The sequence below is a fragment of the Vulpes vulpes genome, chromosome 8 (assembly GCF_048418805.1).
Source record: "Vulpes vulpes isolate BD-2025 chromosome 8, VulVul3, whole genome shotgun sequence".
Classification (NCBI taxonomy): Eukaryota; Metazoa; Chordata; class Mammalia; order Carnivora; family Canidae; genus Vulpes; species Vulpes vulpes.
In genome coordinates this window covers 9,510,103-9,537,486 of record NC_132787.1, presented here as the reverse complement: position 1 = coordinate 9,537,486, position 27,384 = coordinate 9,510,103, and the positions used below count along the sequence as shown (strand labels likewise).

The following is a 27,384-nucleotide window of genomic DNA, read 5'->3' as shown; positions in this document are numbered from 1 at the left end:
GGGACTGGCTCTGATACACAACCTGATGGACTTGAACCTGAGGATGGTGAGACTTGGAGCCTAACTTCACAACTATATGTTTGGTTCACATATCCATACTCTGGGGACAATTTTGCTTTCCTTAAAATGATGGAAGAAAAGAATAGCCAAATGTTATTTCCTTTTCTTATATGAATGGGGTTTCCCCACTTATAATAATTGAGAATTTGAGCAAGTTACTCAACCTTTCCAAGACACAGCTTTCTCATCTATCCAGAGGGTTCTCTGCAGCATGGGATGTTATAATATTTAGCTACCTAGCACAAGGGAAGCATTCACAAGATGATAAGTATACAGTCTAACTCTAAGACCAGTACTGTCCAAACCTGAGGCCAACTCTTAAATTATACTGATGAAACTACTTCTGAAAAGACAAAATGCACTGATCAGGTGAATGCTTTAGCCAATCACTTGTTTGCTCTCATTTTAATAGAGATAGGCTATCAATTTTAATTAATTGATTGAAGAAATATTTATGAAATTCATCAAGTTTTATTCTGGGATGGGGATGAAAAAGTCACAAAGCCTATCTTCAAATAACATGTAATTTAATGGGAGAAGACAGATGGGTAAACTACAAAACCACTAAACCAAACAGATTTAATTAAGAGCTATAGAAATGCAGATGAAGAAATCTATTGAAAATGTCACACTGTGAATAGGAAGGTAAATACTAAATCCACTTGAGCTTCGTGCTATTAACTGATAAATAACTCACATTTTCTAATGAGAAGATTCAAAGATACTTCATACAGGTGAGACCATGTTTATTGAGGCATAGAAGGTGAGTAGCATTTCAATAAGCAAAGAAAAAGGTAAAAAAAAAAAAAAAAGCTGTTTAGGCTAGTAAAAAAACCACATCAACAAAGACATTCTCAGCAAATGGTGTAATAAAACCTGCCATAACGGAATAAGAGGAGTCTAAAAATCCAATTGAGTAAAATAAAGGTAACAACATTATGAAGTTACTGAGAAACACTATTTTTGGTTGGTTGTCCAGTTACTGTGTGCCACATTATGTGGCTGGAGGGGCAGGGGGCAGGTGCTGCTGCTCCTGGTTTCAGGCAATATAGCTACTCAGTTTTCTTGGCTGAGGCGAGAAGGGAGTGGAGAGTCCGCTGCACAGGTCACTATGTCTGGATAGTGGAAGAGGTGGGCGGAAGCAGACAGGGAGGTTATAGGGCTAGATGCTGAGACAGACACATGTTGGGGAATTGAAGTCCTCTGCTATATCACTTCAGGGCATGTTCTCTGCTGAATTCTTGCAAAGTTAAATAATCTCTGAATTGGACTGCTAAAATCTCAGATGATGTAGATCAGTTACTTCTTACTCCCCTTCTTACTGCCCAAAACTAAGACCTTTAGTTTGCCCAGTTTGAGAATGGGGGCTGGTGCCAATTACATCAGCCATTTTTAGGATAGTGTGGTCCCTTATCAAGTTTTGCGCTGCATTGTTGTATCTTATGTATGTATCCATTATGTTCCACTGTAATAGTTTCGCAAAGCAGAAGCAGCCTGTGATTTGTAGAAGGAGTAGTTGGACATGAAGCTGGAAAGACAGACTGCTTTGCTAAGCTGTGTGAATGTTATTCTGTGGGCAATGAAAAGTCACTGAAGTTTCTAGAGAGGGAACTGACCACACTGAATAGGAAGACAGAGCCATTGATAAAGCTGAGGTCATAATGTGGCCAAAAATTACACACAGTGAGATTATCAGTAGAGTATCTAAAATGTCCAGGACAAAAACAATGAAGGTTTGAACTGAGATAGGGACAGTGAGAATAATAGAGCCAACTTATATTTTTATAATGCTTCGAAAGGTCTATGGTATTCTATTTTGTAAAGTCTTATTAGCATAGAAACCCACGCCAACCAAGCAGATTAAGGAGTAAGGGCAATGTAGATTCTTTTCTTCTCACTTCATCTCTCTTTATCTCTCATCATTATCTCTCTTTTTTTTTTTTTTTAGGTAGTCTCCATGCTGGGTGTGGAGCCCAACACAGGGCTTGAACATGCCGGGCTTGAACTCACAACCCTGAGATCAAGACCCAAGCTGAGACCAAGAGTTGGACACTTAACTGACTGAGACACCCAGGTGCCCCTCAACATCATCTCTCATCATCACCTCCCTCTTTCTCTCTCTCTTTCTCCTGCTCCTCGCCCCCATCCAGCATCTCAACTGCCTCTCTATTCTGGAAACAACATCCATTATGTGAATCTAGGTAGGAAGCAGGATACCCCTCCTGCTACGGAAGCCGGAAGAAGGCAAGACATGTTCTCCCCCAGCCAAGCTCCTGCCACTTGGCAAATACATGGCCATGTGACATCAACTAAAACAACTACATGCTTCTGCCTAGGAATTTCAAGCACAGAATGGGTAATGGGAAAGCAAAGAGATCATTAGCGTTCATTTTCAGTGTTTTGGGTCCTCACACAGCACCTGGCAGTGGCCCCCAGCAGCAGGGGTGACATAGTATGATCCCTCCATCCTGAGAAAACTGTTGCGGTGTTGAAGATTCCAGAGATGCCTTGATCTCTGTACATTTTCCAGATTCCTCTTTGAACTTTGTATGTATTCTTTTTAGGAAATCCCTTGATGCTTAAGACAGCCAAGTTTCTCCTATTCCTTGCAACTAAAAGCTGTGACTACATACAACAACTCATATTTTCCCCGTTTGCTGACAGGAAACTGAGATTCAGAAAGGTTGGGAGTTGCCTTTGATCACAAGGCAGGTGGTAGACAGCTGCATAGGGCTCTTGACCCCATGCGTTGTCAGTTGCTTATCAATGGATTCATCAAATGCTGCATAAAAATGTGGCAAGTTTTACCACTAAAGGAGAGGTAAGTAATACCTCAAATTGCAATATGTGCAAAGAGAAGCCAAACAAAATCCAAAGCATCATTTACATCAGCCAAACTAAGGCCTATGGCCCCAGGCCAGCTCCTCCAGCGGAAGACTTGCAAACAGTAACATGTCCTGATTCACTAACTCACAGGGAAATCCTGCAAATTCAATCCACATGTTGTATTCCCTTTGATGATTACATTATATGTAATATGCCATCACCTCCTTATCAGACATTGACTCCTACCCCTTCTGAGAGATACAACATCTGTCAATGAATAGACAGACGATTAGAAAACAAAACAACATCCAGTATTCAACAGTTTTACTTCCATGGACCTTTTCTAGTTTAAATTTTTTTTTTAATTTTTATTTATTTATGATAGTCACAGAGAGAGAGAGAGAGAGAGAGAGAGAGGCAAAGATACAGGCCGAGGGAGAAGCGGGCTCCATGCACCGGGAGCCCGACGCGGGACTTGATCCCGGGTCTCCAGGATCGCGCCCTGGGCCAAAGGCAGGCGCCAAACCGCTGCACCACCCAGGGATCCCCCCTTTTCTAGTTTATCAACAAATTATATGTGTTTTTGGTCTAAACAATTTGTTCCGTTATGAACTTTGCAATATGCTAAAATTTTTGGGAGTTTTAAAAAAATTGGCCAAGTATCTGACCAATACTTGAAGGGCATAAAGGTTCTCCTTATGACATTACGACTTAAGTTTATTATAATTTAATTTCACAAAGAAAATCAATATCGATGAGTTCCAAATTTACTGATATGTCTGATGGTTCTTCTGGGGTTTATATCAATGTGACTTATGGGTTGAGTAGAGTCATGACTCATAAAGAAGCCAAACTTTTGACATTATTTCTATATTAAAATATCCATGGCTTAAGATGGCTATATTTATGCTCACCTAATACTATAAATCATAGGTTACAAACGAAAAATACTCTAATTCATGAGTCAGAAAGGCAAAGCAGATGGATGGGGCAGACTGGCTGTAAGAATTCTAGTATCCAAACATGAGTTTTCTTACTGGAGCTATGGAGTCAGATTGACTGGGAGACGAGAGTGTGGTAAACTGGAAAGGACTTCTAAGAGGGCTGCAATGATACCGACCCAGAACTAATGGAGAACAATCTGGAAATATGGCTAGAAATCCTGATTTTCATAATGAAATCTTTTGACTGTTTAAATGTTGAACCACTAAAATGTTCCCAAAGCCAAATATATTGTCCCCGAGAGCCAACTGTAGCCCACAGGTCACTAATTTGTGACTCGGAGATAGTCTTGCTGTCATGGAGCCTTCTTGAATGGTCATTCTCAACAACCCTGCATTCCACGCAGAGGATCTATGGCAGCAGCAATCCTTCAACAATCACTTCAGTCTATAAATGAATTTTTAAAACAGTGCTTTCCAAATTATTGTCTGCCAACTTCCTTCATATTATTAAGTTCAGAATCTTTTAAAAGGAGGCAGATGAGAAAGATACTACATCAGCATTTGACCTACTATGTTTGGGGTAAATGTATGATCTACTTCTGCATAATTTTTTTGCGTTGGTGTGTTTGTGTTCATTAAAAGCCAACTAGGAAAGTGTTTTAAAAATAATGAGCATCCTTAACTTTTACACCAAAACCAAATATGAAAAAAAGCAACCCGATCATTAAAGTGAGGAATTTGGGCATAGATATGAACTAGATCCCCACCTTCCCAGCAGACTATCACTTCATCTCCCCATAAACACCAGACTTACCCTCGAATTATTAGAATTGAATTATTGCTCCTCAACAACTGGCAAAGAGATTGTGAAGTGAGAATCATTTTATTTTTTTATTTTTATTTTTTTAAAGATTTATTTAATTAATTTATTTATTTATTTATTTATTTATGATAGACATAGAGAGAGAGACACACACACACAGAGACACAAGAGGAGGGAGAAGCAGGCTCCATGCCGGGAGCCCAATGTGGGACTCGATCCCGGGACTCCAGGATCGTGCCCTGGGCCAAAGGCAGGCACCAAACCACTGAGCCACCCAGGGATCCCCAAGAATCATTTTAGAATATAGTTGGGGACTATTCAACTAGTTACCTAGCATTAGGTTTTTTTTTTTTCTTTTGTTGCCATAACAAAGTATTCTAAACTCAGTGGCTTGAAACAACATAAATTCATTACTTTATACTTCTATAGGTCAGAAGTCTGACATAGGTCTATCAGGCTAAAATCAAGTTGTCTGCAGGGCTGCATTCCTTTCTGGAGGCTCTGTTTTCCTGCCTTTTCCAGCTACTCATGGTCCCACGTCCATCTTCGAAGCCAGTAATGTTGTAACTCTGACCATTCTTCTAGAGTCCCATCTTCCTCTGACAACAGTCAGGAAAGTTCTTCTGTAAGGACTCATGTGATTAGGTTGAGCCCAACCAGATAACACAAAATAATCTCCTCATCTCACTGTCTTTAACCTTAATTAGGTCTGCAAAGTCTCTTTTGCCATGTTAGGTAACATATTCACAGATATTAGGGATTTGGATGTGGACATCTTTGGAGGGCCACTATTCTGTTTACCACAAATAGGTACATAATAACAACTCCTACTTATAACTGCACACTCTGTTCCAGCCATCACACTCATTACTTTGCATATGTCATCTCATTTAATTCTAAAAACAGCATGTAAGGTAAGTTATATCATTCCATTTTAAAGATGCAGAAATAGGGCTCCCTGGGGTGGCTCAGAAGTTGAGCGCCTGCCTTCAGCCCAGGGTGCAATCCTTGAGTCCCAGGATCAGGTCCCACATCGGGCTCCCTGCAGGGAGCCTGCTTCTCCTTCTGCCTGTGTCTCTGCCTCTCTCTCTGTGTCTCTCATGAATAAATAAAATTTTAAAAAAAGATGCATTAATAGGCTAAGATGTTAGACAAGTTGCTCAAGGTCACAGCTGGTAGATAGCAGAACAAGGACCCAAACCTAAGCATGAATGAGCACTAGTATCTGGAAGCTAAAATGCCACAAAATGTTCATGGAGAAGAGGGGGTCTAAGGAGATTATGATTTGAAGTGGATGCACTAACAAGAGAGGCCCTGTGGACTTCTAAGTCATTTCCATAGTCTTGCTTTTGTTGCTGTTGCATTTCATAACATTTAATGGACATGTGTATGCAAATCTATTGTATAAAAATGCTGCAGGTAGCAACTTAATGGTTATGATTTTATTCTAGAAAAATTCTAAAATCAGTTCTCATTAGGCCACACTGACAATTTACTTTCATGGAGTTCCAGAAACACCAACAAAGCATTCTGTCTTCTTTGAAATGAAATACCATATCACCTTGATTCTAGGTCTGCACCGATTGTTAGAAGTATGATCAATTTAATAAACAACTTTTGGGCAAAAAAAAAAAGGAAAAAATAACATAAAAGAAAAAAATAAAGCACTGACTCTTCAACATACATCTCAATTAGAACGTGCACAGACTGAATGAAATGTTTCGGAAAGTGTACAATGTGTCTTAGAATTTTCTACAGGATTTTCTGGCTTTATCTCTTACAATTCCATTCACACTAAACTTGCTATTATACAAGAACCTATACTTTTGTACTTACTCTTCCTCCATCCTGAAATGTTGTCTCTCACTTCTTCCTCTCCTGAAATGTCTGTTCATCCTTTAAAAACCTCAATTTAAATGTCATATGGTGATGGCTGCCCATAGACAGGCAAAAGCCAGATTATTCACTGTCACTTCTGGGCTCCCCACAGCTGTCTGCACATTTCTTTGTTACAGAACGGATGACAATGTACTACAACGATTCACTTATACTATTTTTGTCTATTAGATTGGACAATAACCTTACCATACACCCGTATCAAAGTTCAGGTGTAAAGAAAACTGAGAGGAATCTCATGAGTTTTTCACAATCACTTACTCGCAAGTCTTACACAACGCATTTTTACTCCTCTCTCTCTCCCTTTATCCTCAACCTGGTGCTTTTATCAGTATTCAGCTGAAGTGGGTTAGTTAACTATAATATTCAATGTTTGTAGTAGGCAGCCTTTAAGATGGCCCCAGCAATCTTCACCTCCTGATATTCATGCCTCTGCGTAATCCCCTCCCTTTAGTATGGGCTGTACCTAGTGATTTGCTTCTAACCGATTTACAATAGCAAAAGTAATAGGATGTTACTCACTGGCTTTGATGAGGCATGCTGCCATGTTGGAAAGGCCCACATGGTAAGGGTGGAGGACAATCTATATGCAACAGCCAGTAAGGAATGGATTACACCAACAATCACACAGGTGAGCTTGGAAAAAAATCCCTCCTTAGCCCACATAGGTGGGCACCTTGATGACAGCCTTATAAGAGGTCCTGCAGCAGAGGGCTATCATAGCAGAGGAGCATTTCCACACCCAGATTCCTGACCCACAGACATTGTGAAGCAATAAATGTGTGTAATTTTAAGCTGCCAAGTTTTGGAGCTGTTTGTTATGCAGCAGTAGATAACTAATACAATGTTACTCCTTTGAGAAAAGAACTTTGAGTAAAAGGAATCCTCGTCAGAAGTTTTATGAAGAAAGTACCCATACTAAAATAGGTGGCAACAGACGATGAAAGTACTATTTGACCAGTCAGTGTGGCTCTGCCTCACTGTACCAGAAGCGCACAGGAGAGACAGGGCTCTGGGTTTGAGAGAAGAAACTCACCCTCTGAGCCCAAACCCGTGACTGAATATGACAATGCAGAGGCCTCCTGGACAATGGAGAAAAGAAGAGCATCAAGACAAGGCAATGTCATCAGATCACACACTCATTGCAAAATTAGATCGGCAGCAGGACCGGAGGATGAACTCTGTTCCATGGAGCACTAGAGGAGTGAGGAAGCAGAAGGAAAGTTGAACTTTCTTACTGGCTAGCATGTCAAAGCCAACAATCAAAGAAGGAAACGAAAGGCATCTGTTGAACTTCAACTCCGAGAATACTGTCCTCCACAGGTGTCTGTTGCTAAGACACCGCTATTATTACACTCCTGGCATGTATAATCTTTTTATTCCCCTATGTGAGTTTTTAACTCTGTGCTTTTCATATAAAAATCTCAAAATAAAACTCAAATAATACATCTATTTGGGACAAAGGTGAACTAGGGTTTACTAACCAAGTGAAAGCAGGTGAGGCTGGCTAATGAGGCAGCTCCCATCATCTCAGTGCTCAGGTGAGCTTGCACAGAGGCAAGCTCGTGTAGACACGACCACTGAGTGCTCTGATGATCAAGCCATGGCCAGGCTGGAGGTCATACATGGATACAATGGTTGCACTGAGAGGCTGCATAAAGACTGTGACGAGCCTGGAAACTGCTATATTGGAGCTGGTATGCTTCCCCCACTCACTGACAGATTCAGATAGAACAGTCTCCTTTCCAAGCTTTTCATCTTTAAAAAGGCAATTCAGCTCCCTGAGCCTTTGAGCCTGTTCCATTTTGAGCTGACTGCTAATTGTATGCATGCACATATGTGTTTCAGAAAAGAGATAAGCACATTGCCTTGGCCTCCTCACTAACTGCACAGACATGACTCACTTCTGTTCTCTGCAAGTTTTCTAAACGTGCCCTGAAGTTTTCCAAACATTAACCCTTCCTGGTAACCACACTACACACTCTCCTAGAGATGTTTTCTTGATTATGTTTGCTTGACGTTGCTTTTTACTATTAATTCTTTGAGTCCTGGGGCTTGGTATTTTAATGTGCTTTTGTGATCATGTTTATATTTTCAAATTTCTCAATAATAACTACACAGCATAATCAGATACAGTGAACCACAGGAAATGAATAAGGTATCTTCTAGCATTAGGGGCCATATTTTAGATCTTAAAACCCAAAGTTGTCGGATTTTCATATTTCGTGAAATGTATAATTTTATCGTATTTTCCAATGGTGATTCTGGGAGAAGAAAATTTTAGAGTGGTTGTTCATAAAAATGCAGAAGTCCTTCCCAATAGTCATGGCAACTAGTGGCCAGATGGTAGGATTGTCTGATTGCTGATTGTGATTCTTTAGAAAAGAAATCCACATAGAAGCAGCCGAGCTCATAAAATCTGCTATGCTTGAGAACTGAGCAGACTCACTAATTATTTAGAGGTCATATTCTATACTCTGAGCAGATTAGTATCCTCATAGGGCCCTGGATGCATGTAGGTAGCCCCAGAGCACCCCAATCTAATGCTCATTCATGAGAGCAATAGGAAACCCCCCATCTTAGGAAGTACAACGCATCCACCTACAGAAGGAGTTTTCTAATTCCCTAGAAAGTGCCCCTTAGCTATATCAAGGCTTCTCTTTCTTTTTTTAAGCCCGCTTCCACAGTCGCATAATAAGTACAGTGGAACAAACAAGAACACTTTGAACGCATTGTTCCAGCAAAGCTATGTATTTTCTGAAAAATAATAACTCATTTGAAAAGTAACCAGACAAAAGTGCCCAGTTTAAAAGGTCCCAGGGAAATAAGACCTTTTATCAAGAGGATAGCTTGTCTAATTATAACTGGAACAACAACAATGATGGTAGCTAACATTTATTAAAGATTTCTTCTGTGCTAGGCATTTTACTAAAGATAAAGTGCGAAGGCATTTTACAACCAAAATAACCTCGTTTATTTAGAATTTTTTTTCTGTGTGTTTGTGAATGCTGATATGCATATTTTCACTTCCTGTTATCATTGTTCTCTCTGACCTGCACTTCTCTGGCGCCCCATCCTCTCTGCCATTGTCCACAGTATTTTACTTCCTTTACTATATACATACCAATAATTATCATAATATACACAGAGTGAATTCTCTGTCTTGTCCTGCACTTGTGATTTTGATAAATCCATCGAGAGGTATTTTTAAATAGCTGATAATGAAGTTACTCTCCATCCATACAATAAATTACCAGTTCCAGCTTAAATTCTTTTTGGAGGAATGCAGAATATAAGAGAATAATGTGGGCACCTAGGTAGCTCAGTTAAGTGTCTGCCTTTGGCTCAGGGTCCTGGGATCGAGGCCCATATAGACCTCCCTGTCCAGTGGGGAGTCTGCTTCTCCCTCTACCCCTCACCCCGCTTTGTGCGTGCATGCTCTCTCTCTCTCTCTCTCAAATAAATAAACAAAATCTTTTAAAAAATTAAAAGAATAATGTTATTGCTGCCTTTCCAAAATATCATCTCTTTAAAAACTTTAAGCTACTTCCCTTTTCTAGCATTGCTTTATAGGGAATTTTAAAGAAACACGCATACACACATCAGTTATTTGAGGAAGGGGCACGCATGGGTTACGACTGACTTAAAATCTTCGCTCTAGTTGCACAGTAGTAAATCTTTCTCTGTAACCTTCTGTGCATGACAATTGTATCCAAGACTCTTTAAAATGTTAGGGAACTCATAGTAAAAAAGACAAATGGAGAAAACATTATCATCATCAAATTCATGACTCTTTCTCCATAATCACTCAACTAAACAAGCCTGACAAACAGGATGGTAGTGATGATTAAAAAAAAAAAAAAAAATCAGTATTGACCATGTTAGAGAAAAAGAAGTAACTATAACAATAAGATCATAAAATGTAAGCACTAGGAGTATTCAATGCTATAAAAGTTAAGTGCTTTCAGAAGTAAAATTCCTTGGGGAACACCAGAGGAGGCTCTTTGTTTAACAGCAAAAATGAAGTGTCTAGTAAAATTCCTGTGTTTAAACACTTTCTGGACCTTCTGTGATATGCAACATGGACCAAAGCCAGCATCAGAAGATCCTGGAGAAACAGAAGCGGTCAGGTCAGCAGAAAGCATACAGGGGAAGCATCAGGATAGTGTAATTTCAGGGGCTCCCTAAGAAATCCTCTCTGTCCCCTCTGCTGGGCCTGATATTTTACTATGAAGAACCGTTCTCCTAGGTTCATCTAAGATGAGGTTTTTAAGAAGAGAAAAGAGGAGGAAGAATGGGGGGACAGTGGGCCTTACTGTGAAGGTCAAGAGCCAGTAAAAGAACACAGGACACCTTAAAAAGTGAGAGAAGACATCACTATACAGGGTCTAAGGGAAACTTGAAAAAGAAAAGGGAAAGGTTAAAAAGAAAAGTGTATCCTTTACAATTTCAATCAGCTGACCCTAAAGCGAGATTTCTCATCTTTGGCACTATTGATATTTTGGGTCATATAATTCTTTGTTATGGGGAGCTACCTTGTAGTGAATGTCCTGAGCAGTGTGAAGATTAATGACTCAGTTGGAAAGTAACCAGAGAAAAGCTCCAAGTTGAAAGGATCCTAGGAAAATAAGGTACCTACTCAAGAGGATAACTAGCTGAATAATAATATTATAGGATGTTTAGTATCATCTCTGTCTGGTCTTTACCCACCAGATGCCAGTAGCAGCCGCCTTCCCCACAGTTGTGATAACCAAAATATCTCCAGACACCGCCAAACACCTCTGTCAGGTAGGGGGGCAAAACTGCCCTCATTGGATAACCACTGCCCAAAGGATCAGTTTTCTTCTACGCGGGCAAGACTTTTTCCGTCCCTTCTACAGTCTGTCCTTCCCAATTTCCTGTTCCCACTCTAAAGAACTACGTGACGGTGGGAAGGTCACAAGTTCATCTACACATACACAAAAAAAAAGAATCAGAATTCCATTTTTAAATTATAATAATCAGAGCAGAGAGATATAGCAGGAAGCTCTAAAATGAATGCCTTTTCACTCAAAATATTGTTATCCTTTGATAATTCCACAATTCTTGGATTCTGCCTTTGTTTCCAGAGACATTTTACTCTTTGTCTATTACACGACACCAGTTCCAGGAAGGGGTATCCCGTAAAACTCAAAAAGATTTGCCCAATTCAATTAATGCTTATATGAGTGAACCAAAAAAGCTATTAGGCCAAATCGGTAACCAAGAAACTTTGTTATGCATAAAAATTAAGTTACTTTTGCAATTAGAGATACTGAAGAGTGGACTTCTGACATCTTAGCTCATGTGAACCAAACTCTTCTCCTTCCCTTCTCTCCCCCATCCTCTTTTTCCTCCTTCCTCCCTCCTTTCTTCCCTCCCTTCCTTGTCCCTGCCCTCTCTCCCTCCTTCTTTCCTTCTTTCTCATTCTCTTTCTTTCCTTGTAGGTATACCTATTCTTTTCTCTATGAGAATAGGAAAGAAAGTGAGAAGGAACAAGATTATGGAGCATTAACTAGAAAAATAAATAAGTAACACTGTCGCTGGAAGAAAAATAATAATGAAGAGCTTAAACTGCTATATCATTTGTGCCACTGAGTCATTAGTGTGACTGTATAATTGAGTCAGAGGCCCAGAAAATGGTGATTTATATTTTTCCTACTGAATTCTGATTTGGGATTATCATGATAAGATCTATAGGGGAAAGATTCCTCTTAGAATTGCAGCTAATGAACCAGAACAATCTATAAGAAAAGCAGTTTAATTACTAAACATTATAAATTAAATAATGTATTTCTATACAAAATATGAATCTTTCCCTTTACTTATTTTTGTATAGTGGCCAATTAAACACATGGTGAATAATATGAGGACTAAGAATAAGGAAGCTTATCTTCTGGTCCCCTTTTTGCCTCTCAGTAACTCTATAGCCATAGGCAAGGCAATAAATCTCTCTGAGCCTATTTTCCCACATGTGAAAGTTAGGAGACTGGACTAGATTATCTTTAAGAATTCTTCTATCTCCAAAATTCTATGATCATGAGGAAAATACAACTCAAACTGTCTGAAACTGAAAGAAAAAAAAAGCTATGCAATTCTACGAACTATGGAAGGTAATTACACTGTAGCACACATAATTTCTATGCAAGAGCTACAGGGTTATAAAAGCAAAAAAGGCTTCTTTTATTGATCAAAGCTCTTGACTATAAAGTAACATGTATTGCTCTTAGATTCTTCTTTAAATTAGAATAATTAATTTTCAGATGGGGCAAGCAACTTTGACAGTCTGCTGGGTTCTGTGCTGAGAATGTCAGCGATGTTAAGGCAGAGGGCTCTTCAACAGGAAGGAAGGGTAAGGATCCAAAGGCAAAACAAATTTAGAACTCCAAGAGCTCAGCCACAAACATCAGGGAATGGCTCTGCAGTGGAGTCTTGACATTTATTCTGGAGGACCTACTACTGCAAGTATGTGGATGCCTGTTTCTAAATTCACGGAAATAAATCCCAATCTTTCTCAGAGAAATAAGGTCCTACTCTGTTCTTAGGGGAGCTCTTGAAAAGGTACAGGCTAGATACCTTCAGCTGCAAGGCAAACCCCAATTAGAGGAATCATTTCTTGAAGCCTTTTGCACAGACGCTAACATTAAAGTGTGGATGGATAGATTCAAAGAGGGAGAATTTAAACATTTGTTTCCTCTACAGGGACCTGAATAAGTGCTGACCCTGTATGGTCTAACATAAAAGATCGCCTCACTTTGGACTACAAAATAAAATCTACTCATATTCTCATATAGATTTGTAGACCTACCCATAGTATACAGAAAGTTTAAGTGCAAGAAATCCTTCTTTAAGTAGAAGCATAGAAATACTAGTACTAGCTGGATATGCTGGTGCATCATTAAGGAAATACATTCTATCACCTGCCAGATATTGAAATTCTTGGCTTTGGTTCTTTAGACACAAAAATCATGGCCTGAACAGCTTTTCTTAAAAGGATCTTGGCCTTCACTGGCATTCCTACGAAGGGATACTTCATTTATATCATTACATACTTTGCAATCTTAATGGAAAATCCTCCCTCAGTAGTCAGAAACAAATAGTAATTTGCGGGATTTTATTTGGAAGGAAAATACACTGAGAGAGGTAAAGCCAAAGCAGGAGATTCTCTGTAAGGGATGACAGCTCAACTATTCCTTGGATTTACAGCCAACAGTCAGGCTTGGAATGAAAATGAAGCTCTTGAAAATACCCTGCCCCGAAGAAACACTCCTCATTCAACAGTAGGCCAAATTATGTGTCATGTATTCTTACTTACAGTCTTTTTTTTTCTTACTTACAATCTTGAACACTTTTTATGAATATAAGAAAAACAAAAAGGATCGCTAGGAAGTATAAAAATGTAGAAAGCTTTTTAAGTCTTTCATGCCAAGGAATCAGCAGACTCCTTGAAAACTGCTAGCACTCGTTTTTAATAAGCACGTCTTGAAATAGCTCTCTGAGACGCAATAGTTTTACTAAGATTTTTGTCATGGTTAACAAATACATCGGAACTCAGAATCATTGCTATTACCGATAATACAGCAAACTGTATTTTATTCTCCATGTATTTGTTAAGATTTGTTTATATTCTTTTTTTTACACTGAAAAATATGTCTGCAGACCACCTTCAAGAAAGTCTACCACTCAATATGATTAAGTTTTGTCTAATGAAAAAGTGCAGAATTGGTCCCATTATGTGGAAATGTTTAGAATAAATTGACCAAAAAAAAAAAAAAAAAAAAAGCAAGAATTTGTAAACCCACTGGCAACTCTATATTAAATATATATTCTACTTTCAAAATATCTTTGGTTATTCTCCATAGATTGGAAGGTCACTTCTCATTTATTTCTTATATCCAACATTTTGTTTTTATATAAATGCTATATTTGAATTTAGAGGAAGGACCTGCCCTTTGCTTTAACGGATAAACAAGTTATCAAATAGTACACATTACGGTCACTGTAATGAAAACTTAGAAGAGTGCACTCTAGTACAAAGGCACAAGGTGACACTTTTATTAGATAGATTCATATTTTTACTGGAGTGTTATAGAGCCTCTTTCCTTGGAAACCTCTAAGTATTATTTGTACATCCATTTGAGAAAGATTATCAAGTTGGAGGTAGAGTAGAAAGTGACAGGGAGGGTAAAAAGTGACAAGAATAATGTTTTTAAATGTTCTCTGGTTTTATGATTCTACATGTTTTCCTAAAACTTATTTATTTTTAAGATTATTCTATTTTAAAAAAAGGAAATCCAAAGAAATGTCTTACTTCACACCAACATTTCCTCAAACCCTATAGCTTCAAGCTACTTGTCTAGCACCATTTTCTTTCATATTCTACAGGTAGGAACTCACAGAATATGAAGTCAATAGGTTATCTTACCCCAGGACCAACTTTAAACATTACTAACATTCGAGATATCCCTGAACAGAACTCTGGGCGGTAAGGAGTTATAGTTCCTAAAACAAACGTAAGTAAAATTTTTTTGATGTACTCAGCTGCATTTCCCAGAGGCATGAAGGAGCCTGATTTTCTTTAATATTCCCATTTCCTAGCACTCCAAGAAACTTTCTGAAAACATCACATTATTTATGTTATTCTTCTTCTATGCAAAAATCTACTGCCACATAAAGGAAAAATTATTTAAGGGCTGTTTTTCACATTTGCCATAGAATTCATGTAAGTTTTGAGTGTAAACACTGTTTAAGTATAAAATTAGCATAATTTTAATTTGGTTCTCTAGTTTTTCTTTACTTTCCTAATGGGGAGTATAAAATTTACCCAGAGTAAGTAGGTATTCCTTTCCTTAGAACAGATTCAGAATTAACTACCAAATCAAGGAGATGTGCTTTTCCTTGTTATTTGTTTTGTTGTAAGGGAATATTTATGGCATACTTCTCCAAAAAAATTAGAGTTAAAAGGATCTTTTAAAAGTAAATTCCAGGCATAGGAATATTTTATTTCATAAATAGTCACTCTTTACCTGTACATGAATAATCGTCAATTCTGATGTATCCAGTTTTGCAGATGCACATGAAAGAACCTAGGGTGTTAACACACATCGTATTCTCACGGCAGTAATGGCGCCCTTCAGCGCACTCATCAATGTCTGTGAAGAAAAAGGAGGGCAAAGAGGTCAATAGTGGCCAATATTCTAGAGTTTCTCTCTAAGTTTCATTGTTGGGGAGAGGGCAATGATTTCTAATTGAAAAGCATTTTTTAAAAGTATTCAAAACATCTCCTTTAATAGGAATGTTTGTTGTTCTAATGATGTTCAGAAACCATAAACATTTTTTTTTCCAACAGCTCTTGCTGGAATTTCAAAGATGTCTGTATATTTCAATTTGCAACATTCTAAATATATTTAGAAATTTTCAGTGCTTCATCTACCAGCATTTGATAAAATGAATCAGAGAATACAAAATCTGGCTACCTCAGAGTCTTGGAATCTTTATAGTTTGAGCCTATCACATATTGTTTTTTTGATTCATTGGCTATTCTCTATACTTGGGGAGACCCTAAAAGGTAAATAAAGTATTTGCATATACCAGAACTTGAATACCTTCACTTAAAGACATGAAACCAATAACATGTAGTTTATTAGAGTTATAAATAGAGATATAGCTATCCCAGTAAGTGTCTGAACAGAGATGAAATTACAATATAGAGACCTGATATAAGAGAGAAGCTGTAAAATAGTAGTAAGACAGCATGTATTTTTTTAAGATTTTATTTATTTATTTATTCATGAGAGACACACAGAGAGAGGCAGAGGCATAGGCAGAGGCTCCTCAGGGAGTCTGATGTGGGACTCGATCCCAGGACCTGGGATCACAAAATGAGCCAAAGGCAGACGCTCAACCACTGAGCCACCCTGGTGCCCCAGTAAGATAACATACTGAAGAACTTCCATAGCAATTCACACACCAAGTTTTGAGTGTAAAGACTTACACATGGTAAGCCATAATAGGCACTAGTGCTAATTGGGAAGAATTTTTTACAATAAGACTGTCCCCATTTTACAGCGCCTCTGTGCATGGAACATAAACTATTTTACAAATATTTTATTATTACGAAATACTCTTTATGAAGGGCCTTAATGCACTGGCCAGGCATGGTATTTCTCCTCCAGAAGTCTGCTTTCTCAAGCCCTTGTGGTGAATCCACAAAATAGTAGTGCTCTCATTTGTACTATTAAAATAAATGGATCAATTATAGGAGATAGTCAGGTGACCTACAATTACAGAAGTCATGCTATTCCTATATATAACCCGAATTATGTTCCCAGTCCTGAGAGTATCAAAAGAAGTAATTGATATAATATGAGAAATTTATATTTTTTTAAGATTTTATTTATTTATTTGAGAGAGAGACAGTGAGAGAGAGCATGAGCAGGGAAGAGAGGGAGAAGCAGGCTCCCCACTGAGCAGGGAGCTGGATGCAGATGCAGGGCTGGATGCCAAGACCCAGGATCAGGACCTAAGCCCAAGGCAGATACTTAATTGTCTGACTGAGCCACCTAGGGGCCCAGAAAGTTATATTTTAGAGCTACAGGACTTTGGCAATCATTTCAGCTAACTACTCATTCTACAGATGGAAAAATGGAGGGCTAAAAAGGCTCAAATTTCCATTCAACTTCTAAATGAAAGTTAACACAATAAATTACAAACCTCTTAGCATACAAAGCTCTTCCCAGTCTTGCCCCTTACTCTTCTGGTTTTACAGCCTATAATCCCACCCTTCCTTCCCTCTCAGTGTTCTGGCCACATCGAGCTTCTGATCATTCCTCATACGGACCATGCTCTTTCATACGTACATGCCTCTGAACATGCTGTTTCCTCTATTTCTTCTTTCCTTATCACTAGCCTTAGTAGATCTTGCCCACTAGTGGATTATCCTTCAAGAATCTGTTTAAATGTCTTTCTGTGAAAACTTCCCTAATGAAGTAAAATGCTCCCTATGCAGTCCCTCACGGAACTTTGTTTCCATTACAGATTCATCCACTGTACCTTTATTAACTTTTATAAGCTTCTTCTCTCCAATAAGGCTCATATACTCCTCCAGGGTAGAGATCAGAGCTATTCATGTCTCTTAACTCTTGCTGCACATTATATTCATCTGGGATGCTTTTTAAAAACATTGGTTCTTGGGCCAACTCCCAAACCCCCATTCCAAATCTGATTTAACTATCTGTGGTGGAACATAGGCAATGATTTCTTTTTTAAATCTTCTCTATGATGAGTCTAATTTTGGGATCAGCAAAATATTTCAATAAAGAGGTAGATAGTAAACATTTTAGGCTTTGGGGCTTATAGGCTCTCAGTCTCAACTTTCACTCTGTTGTTCCAACATGAGAAGCAACCATAGGCAAATGTAAATGAATGAGCCTGGCTATATTTCAATAAAATTTTATTTACAAAAACAGAAGTTGAATCAGATTTGGCCTGCAGGCCACAGTCTGATGACCCCTGGTCTAATGCATAAGCAGGGTTAGGAATCACTAAGTGTGTAATTCATTTTTATATTCACAATACCTTATAAGGTGTCTAGGATATCACAAGGTCAATAAATGCTGCAGAATGGATGAATAAATGCTTCAAGGCTAGTAAAAGGAAGAGCTAAGAATAGATCTCAGATGTTCTGACTCCTAGTATAATACTCTTCTCATGATATCATGCTACTTCTAAATGTTTGCACTGGACTGCAAGGAAAGTATCACATTCAATTACAGCCTAAAAATCAAACTACAGGCACCCTGGGGGAATATGATGAAAACTCATTTGCTTCCAGGGTCTTAAGATAATAATAGGAATCATATGGGATAATTAATGTGCTCACCAGAATCAATAGTCTTTAACCCTGCTCCTCTGAGAGAGTGCTGCAAAGAAGTGAAAGTTACTGAAAGCCACTGCAGGAGTCCCCTGGGCTTAAGCTTGTGAACTGGAGGGATGGCCATGAAGAAGTTCATGTACACAAAGGTATAAAGAATTTACCTTTGGGGAAGAAAGAGCCAAGAATAATGAACACGACTCAGTGAAGACATCTCAGTTATCAGAGGAGAGAATTATTGAGTACACTGCAGCATCTCCTCAAAACAAGACTAGTTCCCAGTGAGAGACCATATTTCCTGGTAGAGTCAAGGATGTAGCCCAGCTGGAGCAAGCATTAATTACTGAAGGCACTGTCCCTCTCTCTAAATAGTATGCTAGAGGAGGAAGCCCACCTCAGTAGGAGTAGCCACCAGACCTGGCAAATCAAACTCATAGGTATACAAATTACCCTGGATCCCTCCCAAGAATTCATAAGAATGAGAGCTTTGAAAGTACTAACATCCTATGGGAGGAGACTGGGAAAAGTGACAGTTAGGGTGATTACCCTATTTACAGCCAAAGTTACTGGATAATTTGGTTTATAAGATAAATAGGGATGTTTTGTGAAGGGGTACATGGGCCTACATACTGTCTCTAACAGTTGTTGTAGTGACTCTAGAACTCACTGTTGGGAGGCACTGGCCAGTCCCATTTTCTTTTGTAGATATTTCCCTTGAAACTATCATATGATCAGAGAAAACACATGTAGGGTCATAAAGCAAAACGAGGAAACCTATTTAACATGAAGTTCTTTTAGGAACTTGAAGGTTTGGGTCACAAAGAAATATCGGATTCATGACCGAGAGACATGAGGTATCAGGAGCAGTACTGTCGCAGGGTGGGGTGGGGTGGGGGCAGTAAAATATCAAAGAATATGATTGCAAGCACTGTATACCCAATTCACAGTTGCCTTTTTAATTTCTCATGCCCCATCTTCAGAAAAGGAAGTCCCCAAAGAGTCTCATTTAAAGCCGCAAAGCTACATAAATGTCATTTCTACTTATATATGCAGATAGTCACAGGCCCTAAAATGGCACTTCTAAAAAGTGAGTCCAGGGTATATTTTTGTCTGAAGTCCCAATTGAGAAACTTAATGTCAAGTTCTCACGATTCGGTGCAGTGCTCTGCACTTTTATTGAATGTTTCCTATGTCCAAGTCACTTTACTGAATTTCCAGTCATATTGATGGCCCTAAGCAGTAGAACTACAATTACACATGGACAGTACCAGGGATGGCGTTTGCTGCAATATGATTTTCTGCTAAGCAGAGAGAATTGCACAGAGTTGGAAAGAGATGCCACAGAAGGTAGCTCCTGCCAAGAAGATGTATTCAGGCATGGGCTGGACGTGCTGTAGCTATTCACGCAAAGCACATGCTGCTGGACCATGTGGCTTTTTAACAACTCTTCCAAAATTCAGTACAAAGACAGTTAAAGCATGGGCTTTGCCTTTAAAAACTTACTTTTAAGCACTATCATTGTCATCCACATAGGTGCCTTCTGTATTTTAAGCCTGGTCTTTGGAGAAAAATATCTCTAAGAGAGGCCCATAGTTCCTTGAAAACAGAATGCTGCATGGTCAAACAAGATTTCAGGGCCATTATATTACTATTTTTCCTCCATCTCCTTCCTTAAAACTCACCGTGTACATGAGTAAATTACAGGCTCCGAAATACCTAGTCATGTTTTTTAAATGTGCACTCATTAATTCAACAAGTATATAATGCACATGCAACATGTCCAATTCTAGCTTAAGAAATAACACATAAACAATAATGCTATGAAGTGATGCATATTATGAAAAAGAAACGTACACAATGTGCATTAAATAGAGAGAAGCCAACGTTTTTTAACACAGTACTTTTTTGGTCTGAGCTTATTAATGCAGGGCAAATTTGGGGATTTACATTTGGTGAGATAAATGATTTTCTAACTCTTCCCTCCCTCAACTTGAGGAGCTGATAATGAAATTAAGAAGCCTGGATAGAACAAAAATAACAGCATGAGGTCCTATATGCCAAATGCTAGAAAAGGAAAGGACAGGAAAGGAGAGGAGAGGAGAAGAGAGGGAACAGAAGAAAGAAAAGAGAGGGGGAGGGGAGGGAAGGGGAAAGGAGAGGGGAGCAAAGAGGAGGGGAAGGGAGGAACAGAGGAAAGAATGCACTCACTACCAGGACTGGTATTCAAAGGAAAGTTGGTGACTAAGAGCAGGGACAACCAAGGACAATCTGCTGGTTGGTGTGACAGGGAGTGAGGTAGTTTTGAAGAAGTAGGCTTAAAGTAACAGATTTTAAACAGAAGGAGGGTGCTGCCACAGAACAGCAGAGAGGCTCATAGATGAGCAGGAGATATTGTAGAGATCGGAGTCTATGGTAGGCAGCATAGGCAGCAAAGACATGAAATACTGAAGAACAGCGAATATTCCATTTGGTTGGAGCTTATGCAGGAAATAAAACAGAAATATAGCTATAGGATAGAAGACACAATGGGAATAAACTTAAATCTCCCACAAACATCAGAAAGATATCTTCCTTGCTCTGATATGGAAACACGAAAGCATTTGGAAGGAGGGGAGTAGGGAAGTGGCATAGGAAAATAAATCTCACAAGAGTTATTAGTAAGATGGAGCAACTATGGAGTTGATGAGAGAGGTATGATCAAGGTGAGGAGAAGTTCACTAAATTAAAGTAACCTTCCTCACCTCAGTTTCTCCACATTTCTTACTTATCAGTGTCTGAAAATATCCCATTAAGTTATGTGTTGGTACGTCTGTTGTCTCTTTCTATTGGAATACGATTCTGGAGGGTAGAGACCCTGTTCTAGGACAATGGCTGGCCCTCACTAAAAACCTGCTAGATGAATCAATGAATCCTTTCATGGCTTTTCATGTAGAAGGAGAAAGGATAAGTATCCTGATTCACACTGGTCTGACCTGGAGCTCAACTTGGCAGAGTGAATCTTTTGTCTCCCCAGTACATTGCCCAGGCATGAGCTTTTTGTATGAACCATGAACATAAGCCACTGTGGTAAAATACAGCCTTGTGGGGGGAAGAACACTGCAGTGGGAATAAAGAAGACTGGATTCTAGTCTTTGGCTCTATTATAAACATGACAAGCATTTCATCTCTCTGGACCTTAATTTCATCATCTATAAAAACAAAGGCTAGAGGTTTCCACGTCATTGAAGCTCTCAGACTTTACAATTCTAACAAAGAGAACACGATTTATATGGTTGCAGTGGAGAATCTGATTCTCTGGGATTTTGTAGGATACACGGTCATACTCCAACGGACTTAAAAAGCATAAGTAAACTGTGTTTCTTATACTTCAACAACCTCTCTTGCCCCCGGATAATTCAAGCTGATCTATTTTAGAAACAGGAATTTATAAATTTATAAATTCCCTTTTATCCTATCTGAAAGCTGAGGCTGACTTTGTAATTATTCAGAATCACAGATTTTTAGACCTGAAAGAACTATAGATATCACCTAACCTAAATGCAGTCATTTACAATTAAAGACATGGGAGGAACAGAAATGCCAAAGACAAATTAAGAAGGTGGCAGGAATCAGATCATGAAACTTTCATGAGATACATTTAAAAAATCTGAATTTCATCCTATATGAAATGGGAAAGGTTTTAGGAGAGGGTTAATTAAATCAGATCTGGGATTTTGGAATATTCCCTTCAGCACAAGTTTAAACAGTTAATGAGTGGAAATCAAAATAACAACACTGTTTCCAGACCCCAGATCCCACATTCATGTTCTTTTTGGCCTCTAGATTGGTCTCCAGATTATCCTTGGAGGCAGTGGGCACTCAGATGTGTTGCCTGCATGCTTCTGCCACAGAACCCGGCTACTCCCACCCTTACCCCCAGCCCATCTTATGCTTTGTATGTCACTGATGCCATTTTTTGAAGCATGGTATATTTCTTTTTTTTTTTTTAAGATTTTATTTATTTATTCATGAGACACAGAGAGAGAGAGAGAGAGAAGCAGAGGCACAGGCAGAGGGAGAAGCAGGCTCCATGCAGGGAGCCCGACGTGGGACTCGATCCCAGGTCTCCAGGAACAGGCCCTGGGCTGAAGGCGGCGCTAAACCACTGAGCCACCCGGGCTGCCCATATATTTCTAAGGCTACAGCATTTTATCGCAATTTTGCCCTGTAAAAGGATTATAATAGCCTGTTAATGAATACTAATGCTTTCTTGCTTAGCCAATAGAATCTTGAAGTCATGCAGCTCAACAGCAAGGACTCCACGTATCAAAGATGAGTACGCATCAGTATGGGTTATTGCTAAGTCTTGGCCCACGAGCTGTGAAAAACTGGCTTGGCAAAGTTGGCAAGGAGATCAATGACTTAATTCATAAACCAGGAAAAGGCCTAAGTTCTGAGAAATGTAATTCTGGAAAGAGATTTGAGAGTAACATTTGGGAAGATAAGAGTATTTTTGAAAATAAAAAAGAATTTGCAAGTATAAGTAGGTTGCTCAGTGAAAAATCAGTAGAGAATAAATTAAAATGCCATTTCCAAATAGGCTAACATTAAAAGAAATTGCAAGCAATTGTATTTTGAAGTCAGTGACATTAACAAGTTTGTTTACGAAATATTAATTTTTATGTATTAAAAACTATCATGTGCTACTGAAACATCTGATTTTTTGACATCTCAAAATAATAACCATATATTTTCTTCATTCATCTTTTTAGATTCATTCATTGTAAATTGTATGGTACATTCTTCAAGAGTAAAAGCGCTGGTATTGTATCATTGTTCTTGCTACTTTTAATAGAATATGTTATTCCTAGGTTTAGGATTCCTGCATTTAAAATCTATACATGGAGACATGAAGTAAAATTTGAGACAGGGTTGAGAGTGGATCATAAAATTACACCTACAGGGAAAGGTGAGATCATTTGGAATACTAAGGGGCTGAGGAAACAAGAGCATGAGGAGTTTATCCATGTAGGTAATATTTATTGAATTCTTACTATTTCCTAAGGTATTAACTGCGATACCAATGGCATAGCCTTGAAGAAGACAGATGTAGTATTTGTCTTTGCAGAGTTACAGTCCTTCTGAGAGACAAGTAATAATTTAAAAAAAATGCTATGGGAATTTGATAAAGATAGTGCCATCTGGAACAAAACGTGAGTACTCCAAATCTTACAGGCAAGGCAAAGCTTTCAGGAGGGTGTAACCTCTAAGCAGAGGACTAAAGGAGAGATGGGAAAGATGAGAATATTCCAAACAAGGGAACTATGTTGGAAAGTCAGAGAATCTGATATATTCAAAGAATAGCAAAACATTACATAAGGCTGATGAAGTAAGCAGGAGCTGTTCTGTGTGTAGGTCTTGCAAGAAACACAAAAGAAACTGACCTTCTAATGATCAATGGGAATCTATTGAAGTTTTTTAAATCAATCTTTAAATCTATCATATGTACATAGAGTATAAACTTTGAAAGATACAACAAAGTGCCAAATTAAGGTAAGTCCAACCCACAGCCACTCAACTGTCCCACTTCTAATCTCCTAAGCACTTTTGCCAATTTCCTGTGCGACCTTTCAGAGACACTGTCTGCCCATATAGGCACATATGTATGTGTGTGTTTGTGGGGGTAGGAGGGTGCTTCTCCTCTAAAGGGTGCAAATGAATGAAATGACATAAATTGCTAAGCAAGATCTTTTTACCTGTAAGGTAGAGAGAGGATGGATTCGAGAAGAGCAAAACTGGAAGTTAAGAGGAAGATCGCTTGTAGTTTGGCTTCACTTGTGTTTGGGACAGTATATTCTAGTTGCATATGGAGAAAGTATAAAGACATGGATATCCATCTATTATCTATCATCTATCTATCTATCTATCTATCTATCTATCTATCTATCATCTATCTATCATCTATCTATCATCTATCTATCATCTAGAGATACCAAGAGAGAAGACAAGGCTGGAAGTCAAGATCTGGGAGCCTCAAGCACAGAGGAGGTAATTAAAGCCATAGTACTAGACATCACCCAGGGAAAGAGTGCAGGATGAGGAGAAAAACTTATGATGGAGGCCTGAGGAACTTCAACACTTAGGGGGCAAGTAAAGAAAGGAGACTGAAAAGATTGCTCAGAGAGGTAGCAGCAAAGCTAGGAGAGGTTTGAAGGTAGATAGATGAATGTTGAAATAGTGGTCAGTAATCACCGTTTAACATACATTCTATATTTGAGGAAATCCTCAGCTCCCCGAGATGGAGGTCACACCTTAGACTTCAGCATACTTGGCAGCTAGTATGTAGGCTTGTAACCTAGGACTGCCCATCATGGGCACTAATGCAAAACTTCAATTCATAAGAGAACTCATGAGGAAGCAAGGTTGTGAAATCTAGCAAGCAGGGTGGAGAGGGCATTCAGCACTTAGGATGGTAGCAGCGGCACCAATTCTGGACTCCAGACCCAGATGTCATCAGTGAACAGTATGCAATATTTGTGTGAGTTGCGGTGTTGACACCAACAGGCAGAGGCAGAGGTAGTGGGATCTGTACCCAGGTGTGACATACATGGTTTTGGCTGAACATCATCGGAACCTGTCCTCTCACATATATTGTGAGCCACCTAACATCTTTCAATATATTCCTGTTCTGCTTCAACTGCCAGAGCGGGTTCTCTTGTTTGCAACTCTGATCCCTGCTCAATACAATGTAGTATCATGAAGACAAGGTAAAGAAGTATTTGAAAGAGGGAGCAATCAATAGAATTAATTGCTGCCTAGAGATCAAGCAAAATGTGGGCTGAAAGATGTCTAATTTAACAGTATAGAAGTTATCGGTGACCTTCGTGAAAGTAGTTTGGAGGGGAGATGGGATGAAATATCTAGACTGAAGGGGAAATATCTAGGTGAAGGAGAGCCTCTAACATGAAGAAATGGAGACAGTGAAAATCGATCATACCTTTCAGAAATGTGGATATATAAAGGGGAAGAAGGTCCATAAAACAAAAGCTAGAAGGGATGTGTGGTTAAGGGAGATACACGTGGGCATATTTAAATGCCGATGGGAAGGAGTGAACAGAAACAGGTTGAAAACAGTTTGAAGGGACAATGGATGGGATACGTTTCCATTGAAGCCAGGAAGAGATGAGATTCAGTCCTCAGATGGACCCATCAGTCCTAAAAGAAAGGGTTATCTATTCCACTGAGACTGAGGAGAAAGAAGAAAGACAAGGTGGGCATGAGGCATGTGTCTTTATATAATGGGGGGGGGGGGGTCTGTATTCTGTTTTGTTGGCAAAGAAGTTACCTGGTGAGAAAAGAGAATGGGTAAAATAAAAAAAAAATTTGCATGGAATGGTGAAGGTTTACAATAATCAGGGTAGGAAATGAGAGGAAACTTAGCTGGGATGCATAATCAAATTACTGAGGCAGAGTAGAGCACCTAACAGGGTTGGTAGCCATGCCCACATAGTTCGGCCACTTGACATTTTTATAACACTTTGGCTCTTGTGGTGCATATTCATACATATTATATGTTAATTTTCACAACCCTGTGACTTAGGGGGCACTTATGGAGTTAACCTCTTTTCATGGTCAAGGAACCTATATGAAGTTGGGAAGTTTCTGGAATGTTTGCGATAACTTAGTAGTTTATGATCTTGAATAGGATCACTCCACGTAACCCATTGTTTCTCTACAATCCGGTCCCCATCTCAGCAGTTTGATCCAACACTCCTGGCTATAAACTTCCTGTTGCAGAAAAAAGCCAAAATATGTCTTGCTCTTTCTCTTTCCTTACTCCTCTGCCAATCTAAATTGGATTCACTCTTCAAGGCCCAGATGAAGACCCAATTCCTCCTCACTGTGTCCCTAACCTCTTTGGCCATGGGGATTCCATCTGTCTCTACGTCTGCACTTTTTGTCTGGATTTATTCATAGCTAGTTAGTAGCTATTTTGGCTGAATCCAACTTGCTTGAAATTAAAGAACAGACAGGCTCATTTGAAAGATTGCCTTGTCATGTTGGATTTGAAAATTCATCAAGTCGAACAGCATTCTCTCCAAAAAGGCAGATTACTATTTTTAAATATTAAAAACTAATTTAACAAATATATGTTTATTTTGCCAAAAACAAGGCTTTCAGTCATTATAATATCCAAATTGATGTCTATTCGGAGTTATTAATCTAAACATTGCATCAGTGCTTTCATGAAAGATATGGAACCACTCCAATCTCCAATTGCTTGTTTATACATAAATCACTGACTAAACTGCATTGTTAAATTTGACAATCTTAATCAGTGTTTAATGTTGATTAGGAAGTACGACCTCACAGCAACTCAGTACCAACAAACATATATGTTCTGTGATTTCATTCCCATTTCTTCACTATCACAATCTTATTTAAGGATACGAACAACTTCTAAAAATCTGTTTGGGAACATATTCTTTGTATCAAAGATAAATTACTTGGAGGAAAGTTAAGATGGAATAAAAAGGAAAAGTGAAAATACTGTTATGTATTTTTAAAATCCCAGGGATCTATTTTTATATCATACCAAGGAGTAAGGGATGTAATTTTGAACCATAATGTCCAAACCCATGAGGCTCTTCTTACTCTGGAACAGTCATTTGCCCACACAAGTCAATTGCTTCTCCATAACGTATCGCAAGTCTCGTATTTCTCTGTCACGTTCATTTAAATTATGCCTAACTGCTTCCTGGAATTCATAGCTAATGTTATCTCCTAAAAACTTATTCCTATGTCTATTCATGATATTGATAATGAAACTAATATTTACTCTCATGTCTGTTGCTTTGAGGTCATTTCATTTTTCTTCACAGCATCACAAATTCACAACCTATCCCAAGCAGAATCTCAGAGCCACTGAATCAAAAGTTAGATTTGTTTTATTTGTACAATCCTGA

At 38.7% G+C, this 27,384-nt stretch overlaps 1 protein-coding gene across 3 annotated transcripts in view; it reads right to left on the bottom strand.

Annotated features, from left to right (window-relative positions):
* NELL2 (neural EGFL like 2) overlaps nucleotides 1-27,384 on the bottom strand; it is a 324,469-nt gene that overhangs the window by 131,025 nt on the left and 166,060 nt on the right. For all 3 annotated transcript variants that reach the window (XM_026000161.2, XM_072765496.1, XM_026000160.2), the window contains one exon: nucleotides 15,594-15,719. In XM_026000161.2, the coding sequence (XP_025855946.2) occupies nucleotides 15,594-15,719 (126 nt within the window). The remainder of the gene's footprint in view (nucleotides 1-15,593; nucleotides 15,720-27,384) is intronic.